General features: G+C 50.0%; 1 protein-coding gene across 1 annotated transcript; it reads left to right on the top strand.

Annotated features, from left to right (window-relative positions):
• Window positions 1–1,141: 1,141 nt before the first annotated feature.
• NKX2-8 (NK2 homeobox 8) lies at window positions 1,142–2,936 on the top strand. The gene is made up of 2 exons (XM_050897092.1): window positions 1,142–1,307; window positions 2,386–2,936. The coding sequence occupies exons 1-2, from the start codon at window positions 1,142–1,144 to the stop codon at window positions 2,934–2,936; spliced, it is 717 nt and encodes a 238-aa protein (XP_050753049.1).
• Window positions 2,937–10,176: the final 7,240 nt, after the last annotated feature.

The following is a 10,176-nucleotide window of genomic DNA, read 5'->3' as shown; positions in this document are numbered from 1 at the left end:
CCTCCTCCCGGGGGGGGCCGGGGCTCCGGGGTTGTTTGCTGCCGCTGCTTTCGGCAGATGAAGCGGCGCTCGGCGGGGACAGGAGACGCGCGGTTAAATAAACGCGCCGTGTTTGATCTTTTCTCCCTCTCTCCCAGCTGGAATCGTTTCAGGCACTCACACGTATCGCCCGAGGGGATATTCCTTGGGTTAGTACAACGCAAAATGGTGCTAAAAAAAGTCTCCCCTACCCCTTCTCCCGACTACTGCTTATGGACCGAGCGTGTCGGGCTCCCCGCGTTTCCCCAGCCAAGCTCACGCCATCACCCTTCCCGAGAGAAAGGTGCATCTTCCATCCTCCGTGCCCCCGGGAGGCAAAAAAAACCCTCGGAGATCCCGTCCCTTCAACGCACACCCCCGCCAGCCTTCCCCGCCGGGAGCTCAGCCGAGGTGTGAAAAATGCCCCGCTGAGGGCAGGAAACCTGCCAATGACAAGCGGGAGAACTGGCGGTAGCACGGCAAACAGCTCGGGGAAATAAAACAAATACCGACTTAAATTCCTTCCAGGTTTGAAGAGAGAGGGGAGAGGGGGGGAAATAATGAGGGAGAAGCGGGGAGGGGGCTTTCGGCAGGCTCTGCGGATGTCCTGGGAGGATTCACTTTGTCTGCGGATAGAAGGGACGCTGGTGGCTTTGGTGGCGGATGGAGGGGGGTGGTTGTTGGTCATCCACATGCCACCCAAGATGTTATTCACTGCTAACAATTACCATTATCTGTCCCCACTTTTGGCTAATCAGACAGAATATGTAATGATGAAGCCTGTTTCCTGCTGTCTTTGGGAGGTAACGGGTTATTCTCTCATGGGGGTGGCGGGAGGGGGGGTTACACCTACTCCCATTAGGGCTTTAGCACTTGACTAATTCAGGTACTTAGCATCCTATAGACAGGGACGGTTTGAAAGCAGGCAGTGTTTGCAGTGGGGAGGACTGTTTATATAAACAGGACACCTCTGTAAACGACACTAATATTTGGGGTTAGGTGGCGATGGAAGGGAAGGTCCTCTTGAGCCGGGAGATTCCCCAGTAACTGGGCGCAGTCCTTTCCTCGCAGCTTTTAAGGAAGGGGGTTCGGGGCTTTGGGTTGATATTTTTTGGGGGCGGCCATGGCCACATCTGGCAGGATCAGTTTTACAGTGAGGAGCATTTTGGATTTACCAGAGCAGGATGCCAATAGCATAAAGCAAGCCTCTGACCATCACCACTCAGCGGAGAACTACACCGGCTCGCCGTACCGAGGGTGGATAGAAACAGACAGAAATCACTATCCCTGTGAGTATGAAACGGACAGGAATTCGCCATCTCCGCACAGCTATCTTTTATTTGTTTCTCCCCTTCCTTTGGGGAAGATGCGAAGAAGCGAATCGCCGGCGTGTGTAGCCTACCGGATCGGGGGGATCCAGGCTGGGAATTTTATAGAATATTACTGAATTGCAACAATGAAACAGCAGGAACATCCTAGCCACGAGCTTAAGGGAGAAAAGATTTTTTTTTTTTTTCTGTAGGTCTGTGCATGTTCCCAGCTATGGCAGAAAGCAAAGCCTCAGGCTGTGTCCGCCCGTCTCTCTGCGCTTATCGTTTAAGCTCGCTCCCCGGATTCTTTTTTTTTTTTTTTTTCCCCTTCCCCCCCGTTTCACTGTTGCAAGAAATCCTGCCTTTTTGTGCTGGAGGGGTTTCAGGTCACCCCACGCACCGCAGAGGAAAGCTAAGCACACACCCAGAGCCTCGCCTCCCCGCGCTGCCGCGGAGCGCGCCCTGGGCGCCACCGCCTAGATCCACGCATCTGCCATCGCGGAGGGCAGGCTCCGGCTCACAAACCCAGCTGTGTAGCACATTGGTCTTACCTCACACATATCGATTGTGCCGCAGATATACGGCGTTTAATGTACACCTGTGTGTGGATGGGGGGAGACCGTCCTTTGGACGGATGTGGGAACCCCATCGGGATAAGTTAAATATCAATGTAATCGAGCGGCTGGAGAAAAGCAGTAACGAAAGGACTGGGCAGTCCGATATTACGTTTTAGCACCGAGCGAGCACAAACGCTACCAGCCCGCAAGCCCCCGGGCTGTGCGCGGCGAAGCGACCGTGCCCGTGCGGGGACTGACGCCGGGGCAGAGCCGCTCCCCCGCGGGGGGAAAGCCCGCTCCGTCCCGTGGGTTGGGTTTAATGTATTCGGGGGGTTAGCTCACATCTCCTGTTGACTGTTGGGATTAATCCGGCCCGGTAAACAGCCGGGACTCTCCCTGCGGGAGGCGTTTCGGCTCTCGACGGCCCGCCGCCTCCTCGGTGCCTGCCCCGCGCCCCGTCCCCGGCCGCCCCCTCTCTCTAACCCCCTCGCTGTCCCCAGCTTCCGACGAGAGCGGCCCGGAGCTGAGCTTGCCCGACTCCACCCAAAGGTCGCTCCCCGCCCGCGGCTCGGAGGCCGAGGAGAAGAAGAAGAAGCGGCGGGTGCTCTTCTCCAAGGCGCAGACGCTGGAGCTGGAGCGGCGGTTCCGGCAGCAGCGGTACCTCTCGGCGCCGGAGCGGGAGCAGCTGGCCCGGCTGCTCAGCCTCACCCCCACCCAGGTGAAGATCTGGTTCCAAAACCACCGCTACAAGATGAAGCGGGCGCGGAGCGAGGGCCCCGGCAGCCCCCCGCCGCGCCGGCCCGCCCTGCTGCGCCGGGTGGTGGTGCCGGTGCTGGTGCGGGACGGGGAGCCCTGCCGCGGCTGCCCCGCCAGCCCCCCGCCGCCCGCCGCCCGCCCCAAGCTGGGCTGCGCCTTGGCGGGCTGCAGCGCCCAGGCCGCCCTCGCCCTGCAGGGCTACCGAGCCTGCCCGCCCGCCTCCGCCGCCGCCCTCGGCGTCTTCCCCGCTTACCAGCACTTAGCGCACCCCGCCGTCGTCTCCTGGGGATGGTGACAGCGGCGCTTCGCCCTCCGGGGCCGGACTCATCCCACGGGCGCGGGGAGGCCCGCCCCAGCCCCGGGCTCCGAGCGCGGGGAAGGCGCCGGGGTGCGCCGGGGCACCGCGGCTGCCGGGCTCGGGCGGGCCGGGCGGCGGAGCGCGGCTCCGGGCCGGCGGCGGGCAGGCCGGCGGCGCGGCCGGTGGGGACGAAGCTCGCCTGGGCCGCCCTCCCCTCCGCCGGTCTCACCCGAGGGCGCGGGTGCCGGGTGCGGCTCTGATTTTGTAAAACCTCCCTTTCCGAGAGATTCCTTGTTAAAAAAAAAAAAATAATCCTAGCGACCTAGTTTATTTTAAAATAGCCGATTCTTCCAGTGACTAATAAAATGACTTTTGGCAAATAAAGTTTTCCCGGCGGCGAAGTGTATTTTTGACGATTGGGGCTTTTTCGTAGGATTACCCCCTGTGCCATAAAAGCTTAAATACTTGTCTTGATCGCGCCAGCGGAATTTCACTTTCAGGTTCGTTTATTTTACCCACGCGCGACGGTAAACGGCGAATAAAGTTTGCTGCAAGCATCTCACTGTAAACCTGGCGATATTTCCTACGGGAAGCGTGAGCCCGGACCCCCCCGTCTCTGGAGGCTCCCCCACTTTTCGTTTTGGGCGGCGATGCCCGGCGCCGGCCGAGGCCCCGCGGGCTGCGGCGCGGGGTTTCCTCCGGCAGGGCCGCGGTTCATTGCTGTCTTTTTTAGAGCCGCTAAGGCAGGAATCCAGAATTAAGCCAATCTTCCCGTTAGTCCGTGTCTGTTCCAAAGATCGACTGGGGAAGGGTAGCCAAGAGAAAATAGTGGTGCCTTTTTACGCCCAGAGAATTATGTTTTGAAACGCTTTGATGAACTATTGATTTTATTAATTTGGGGGGGAAAAATCATACAATTGTTCTGGCAACTGCCAATGGGGAAAAACCCTCAAACCCCCCAACCTCTGGTCTCTGAAATATAGACTAGACCGGCTGCCTTCATCCCTCCGACGGGAGCCGCGGATCAGGAACGCGGAGCGAATATCTGGGGGCGAAGACCCCACGGGGACTGATGCAGAAAACCTGCCCGCGGAAGGAAAGGCTGTCGAGGGAAAAGGACCCTCAGAAGCTGTTTGGGTTTTTTTTTTTTCATTCCCTGGAAGGGGGTTACTTCGGACCAGACGTGCCCCTGGGACGTGTCGTGCTGTCTACGCATCCCGGGGAGCACCCGAGGAGCAGGGCTGCGAGGCGCCGCCGTCGCGGCAGCGTCGCCCCCCTCCCCTCCCAGCCCTGCCTTCCCCAGGGCTGCGTCCCCTCCATCGGGGCGGCTCGGTGTCGCCTCTGGCCTCCGTGCGGGAGGATCAGACGCAGCTTGCAAGGCAGGGCAGGTCGGGGAGGATGGAGCGACGCGGGTCCTCCCACCTGCATCCCCTTCCCTGCTTGGGGAGGGGGCCATGTGCCAAGGGGGAGATGGAGAGCGGACCAGGCTTCTGGGATGTGCGGGAAGAACACGGGGAAATACAGCCTCTGTGTCACCTGGGGTTTTTTTGTTGTTGTCTTTCCCCTCTTTCCCTTTATTTTTCCTCCTGCCATCCGAAATCTTTTTTTTCTTTTTCTCCTCTTTTTTTTTTTTTTCCGTCTCAGCTGCTGGCCACCTTGTCTCCCATATGGATGGGGTTATCTTAGAAGAATCTCCCAGAGAATCGCTCCTTAAACCTCCTTTTGTCTTGGCGGTTGAAAAGAGCATTGTTGTGCATGAAAAGGACCTAGACAAAATCCGCACTGTTTCAATTCAGGACTGTTTAATCAGTCCCTAGTGACAATTTTATGGGTTTTAGGCGGTACAATGGTATCTTTTAAAACCTTGTGGCCTTCATGAAAACAAAGGGCTTGAATTTTATGGGCTTACAACTCCAATTAGAACACTGCCAATGTGTATGGGAGATTATCAAATTTGTATCATAAAACCCCTTTATAATAAATGATTGCTGGAAGCTGGGGAGGGGCGGGGGGAGAAGGGACCCGGACTTCAAGCAATGGACTTTGTTGCATGTAGTTTTAAAAGCGCACATGCTGCTCCCCATTTTAACTCTTTGCGACCCAGCTATGCAGCAGGATCAGCCGTGGAAATAGTGTGACATCGTCATTAGAAACGGAAACAAAGACAACAGGAGAAAACCCCTCCTCCTCAGCCCAAATCTACCCTCCGGCAGCTTGCCGAGGGTTTGGCAGCATCCCACCCGGAAGGCTCCTTCCCTGGCTCCTGGGTTATCTGGGCTGCTCTCCTGTCCTGGAGCCCACACGTGGCCACAGGAAGGATGCCTAAAATAGGCGGTCTTCATTATATTACTGTTTTTATCAGTTATTGTTCGTACGCGCGATGACAGAGGGTGCTAGGGTGTTCCTTCCCAGCCCCAGGCTGCAGTGATTTCCTTTCGTCACCGGCTGCAATGTCCCCTGATGCGGATTTCTTGACGCAAAATGTGCGGTTTGTGAGCGTTGCCTTTTACCAAGCCCAGGGAATGGGAAAGGTGCGATTCCTGGGCGCTGGCAAAGGCTGAAGTCGTGCCCTTGCAGGCTGAGGGGAAGTGACCGCAACAGGGGCGCAGGGAGGATGGCAGAGCCAGGTTCAAGTACTGAGAAAAGCAGCCCCCTTAATTTGATACATCCAAGCAGAAAGAAGAATGTATTAAATAATGAGTCAATTCAACAGACTATGAAGATTTACAGTAAAAAGAAAAAGTCTTGTGAAGAAGATAGGGTGGGACTGAAAATATTTTTCCTGATAAAAACAAATTAATCCGTCTAAACTTTAAGTGTATTTAGCAAGGAAAATTGATTTGTTAACCTTACCAGTGGTTAAGCTGTATGTAGGAGATACATCTTAACAAATGTCGTTGATAACAGCTTTGAGGCAAAAGAAATTTAGTGCGTTTCGGTGTATTTTCTGTTACTTTGGCTGGGTTTTTAATAAGGCACGAAATCATCTCAGTTGTTGGTTTGTTTGGGGTTTTTTTCTCCTCCTCAAAGGGGTGAATGCACACACAATCTCTGCCTTTTCTCCCTTTCTTTTGCCCCACCAGGTTTCACTGTTACTTTCACCCTGCAAACAGGCTTGTGATTTCACTCAAACTGATGAATAAACATGCCATGATCAGGACCTAAATGCAATCTTCAGCTAATGAAAAGCATTGCTAACATCTTCAAACATCTTCCTGGGTGCTTTATTCTTAGTCAGTAAATAAACTATTGACTTTGCAAAGGCCCAGCCCTGTTTCAGTGGGAGCCCCTGGGCACACGTTTGTTAACTCAGAACTAAGGCATTAAAACAAATCACTAGACTGCCTCCAAAAAAATGGACAATAGTTCTGAAAGAGCATATAATCGAGCTTCTTTGCAATAATTTATGAACAAGTTGAGTGTGCCCCTGCCAATGCGTGTCCATCATTAGTCTTTGGTTGTACACACTATACATTTTAAAAATTGCAACAGATGAAAGACATCACCTCCCAAGCAGAACTCTGCCATGCACCAAAATAAATTCTCTTATTACTGACTTAGGAAAGGCTCCTGGCAGCCTTGCAGTATGTCTGTCTGGGTTAATAACCCATCTGGATTGTGCTGTTAACTAAGTGCAAGTCAGGTCTGTGGAAACTCTTTGGACTTTTCAGCCCCTCCTACCTCGAAGCACTCGATAGGAGTAAGCCTTCCACCCCCGGTTAGAGCTCAGCTGATGCTGGAGGGGGACAGTGCTTTCAGAAACCGGTGGTGCCCAGCACTATCTGTGGAGGAGCACAGGCCTGGCTCTCCCTGTACTCAATGCCCTTCACAAGCCACAGTTCATTGATGAAGGTAGTGTCTTACTGGACTCAAATGCCTGATAACTGCTGCTTCTTGGGAAGATGGGAACAGCTAGGATACAAGGAATAGCAGTTCCTGAGCCTTACTGATGGCACTCAGCCCTTTCATCAAAAGCCAAGATAGTGCATTTTCCTTTTCCTCAGCTGGTGCTTCCAACCCTCGAGCACTGGTTCAGTTCCATACATATTGGCCATCAGGTAGTGCACTCTTTTCAGAAATCCTGCCATGAGCAAAGAATTGCAAAGCAAAGACTCCACTCCATCTACTTGACATAAAAAAAATCAGACAAAGAGTCAAGTGCTGCCAGCATCAGCAATGACAGAAGGGCCTCAGGCACCTCACTTGACTTCCAGGAGGCTTCTAACTCATCTTAGTTAAAAGGGAACTTCCTGTGGGAAAGGAGGCAGTGGATGCAGAGTTGCCCATGTCAGAGAAGTTTCTTTATGCTCCTTAAGCATAAAGCTCTGCTCAAGTATCATGCAAGAGTAGAGTAGCTCAGATCAGCAGTAACTAACATTATTAACATGATAAAAACCGTCACTTACATATCTACAAGATTTAACAGGGATAAAAGGTCTCTGCCTGCCACTAAGCATAGATTACTGAGCTATGAGATCAGGATTACTCTTCATCATATTCAGGCTTACAATTGCATTCTAAACAGTGAAGGCAATCAGCTCTCTAGACTGAGGATGTTGGCAGTTGTGCCAGTTTTCATCCTGTTTTCTCCAGTCCTCTTCTATTTAAAAGAGGTCATGAAGTGTGTTGGAAATGTACCCTCCAAAGATAGGTCTCCCAAGCAAAAATTGAGACACCTCTCTCCAGAGCAGAGCTATACCCTTCTTTATATTCAGGACCAATATGGAGAACGAGTCCATTTCAGACTGCCTTCCCGAACAAAAGCAGACCAAATCATTTAGAGAAGATGTCATGTTAGTTACTTCTTCATAAGCCTTTGCTCCATCTAATGCTTAAACTTGGGAATTAGATATCCTCTTCAGAATCTGACAGAATTTGGCTCTGGATAAGGAATACTTTAAAAGCGAAAAGGAACAGAGAGAAACAGGAAAAAGATGTAGACAAGCCAGTAGCAACAATGAAGAGAGTAAATCTCCTCGCCAGTTCTGGAGCACGGAGGGTGCATTTCCATGGGACTGTCCATGCTGCTTTCAAGCAGTCGGCCGAATTCCTCAGGGGCATCTGACATGCAGGACAGTCCTGCTCACTAGTTCATAGTGTCCCCGAGGACAAAAATGATTTCTTGACATTCCCAACAGCCACAGTATTTTGCTTTGCAATACTCGTTGGCGGGAAGCATCAGGCTTTGTATGCTGGGAATGCAGTTTTCCTCTTACCTCCTTATTTTCCTGTTGTGGGTGGATGGGAGATTCGGTACTAAGTTAATGACTTTATGATATTCAACACTAATCATGATTTTACTAAACCATAAATATAGCCACTTAAAAATATATAGAAAATACTGATCTGAAGAGAAAAATCCTTATTTTTGTACAATAGATTGATGTATATAATTACATATTAATTATATAGTCTAATTTCAGTATATTGGTGTTATGTTGGGGTGTTTGCATGCCTTACCCCATGCACATTACATGTATTTAAGTAAATCAAGTCTTTCTTTAGCTGTGATAAAAGGGCAGTTGAGAAGAAAATATACTACTGATACTTCTCCATATCTGAATACTGTGGAAAACGACTGAAGATCACTGCCATTTGTTGTATTTTTGCTCAGACACGTGACTATTTGTGTTAACTGCTGTTTTCATAAAACCTGTGTAAAGCCTTTTACTTCTTTTTTCTACTACTGTTGTCTTTCTATAGCCATTCTTCAAGGTTTGTATCCTGTCTTGGATATCTTCTACACCTATCCCATATGCTCACAACTTTCCAACATTGCCAGACAAAGTAAACTTCCCTGAAAAGGCTGCAGCCCAGCATGGAAAGGTGCCCAGTAGCTAGTGCAGTGCTTTTCTGGAAGCTGTTGATTTGCATCTTTCTGTTGTTTGTGCACATTCACGTAGAGCTCTTAATTGGACACATCTGCTCTCTGCAAAATACAGTATCATCCGTGATGATTGCTTTGCCTTCACACTTCAGAAAATGCATCTGCTGCTGCTAGCTGGGCACTGTTTGGGGGCCCCTCCTGATCTCTTCCATTTCCCAGTTGCTTTCAGAGAGCACCATGTTATCAAACGTCCTTCTGTGCTATTTGTACACACAGGTAAAAGGCGGACATGACTGCTTTTACTCAGCGCTTCCCTTTACTTCCCCTACATTGGCCTCGGGACACCACACCAATGCTATTGTTTGTGTCTTCAGCGTTGAAGTTCTGCCTTCATCACCACAAGAATTTCCCCTGTGCCTGGTTTACCTGCCTTCTACTGAAGGTTGAGATTGTGTTAATATTCTTCCCTTCCTCATCTTTTCTTTTTAAACCAGTAATTTAGCACTCCATTTTCTTCACTCATGTCTAATATAAGAATCTTGAGGAACTAATTTTACCACAGAGTAACCTTCAGACCCGGTTATCCAACAAGTCTTCACAGTACCAATGTGTATGTCTATGATTACTTTAACATTTGTCTGTTCAAATTTGGCTACTTAAAACTAACTTTATCTATGCTTCAAAGTAACCTAGAGTTTATTATTGTTTTTGGCTTTGAATACTTTAGTTTTAAATGTTCCTTTGGCAACAAAGAGTTGAATTTTGGGCACACTGAAATTTCAAGCCGCTACAGGAATATTGTTCTGGTGTCTACATTTTAAGAAAGATGTTGAAGTTCTCAAGACCCATCATGCAAGAGCCACAGGAAAGGTGAAGGCTTGGCAATCATCCTGTAGAGTGAAGGTTGGGGTAGGTGTCCTGTCTATTCTAGCTTACCAAAGAGACTGAAGAAGCAACCTAAGTTAAAGCACTCACACAGTAAACGTAAATTTGGTCATAAAAGGCTCTTCAGTTTATCTGGCAAAGTTTAATGAGGTCCAATAGTTAGATAAAACCTGGTTTCATATCTGGCCTGACTCCTAATCAGTGAGAATAACTAGCCATTTTTACCACAACTTCGTGGCAAATTCCCTGACTCTGAAAAATTTTAATGGGATATTTGAACAAAAATGTTCTAGTCCTATCGTAGATGTTGGCCTTGTGTTGAGAATTAATTCCAGGGATCCCCATGGCTCATATTGTATTAGAGATGACTGTGCTTGGTCAGAATAAGCCCTTTTGACCTTAAAATCTGGACATCTAAATTTGCTACCTTGGTGGACTTCAGGTGCCAGAACAGCCTCTGTCATCAACCCATGTAAATTATCACCACCCTTGGGCTACTTGAATTTCAGCTCATCAGGAAAGAGC

The sequence above is a fragment of the Gymnogyps californianus genome, chromosome 5 (genome assembly GCF_018139145.2).
Source record: "Gymnogyps californianus isolate 813 chromosome 5, ASM1813914v2, whole genome shotgun sequence".
In the NCBI taxonomy this organism is placed as follows: Eukaryota; Metazoa; Chordata; class Aves; order Accipitriformes; family Cathartidae; genus Gymnogyps; species Gymnogyps californianus.
The sequence above is the reverse complement of the archived record's forward strand: the minus strand, read 5'-3'. Positions and strand labels throughout refer to the sequence as shown.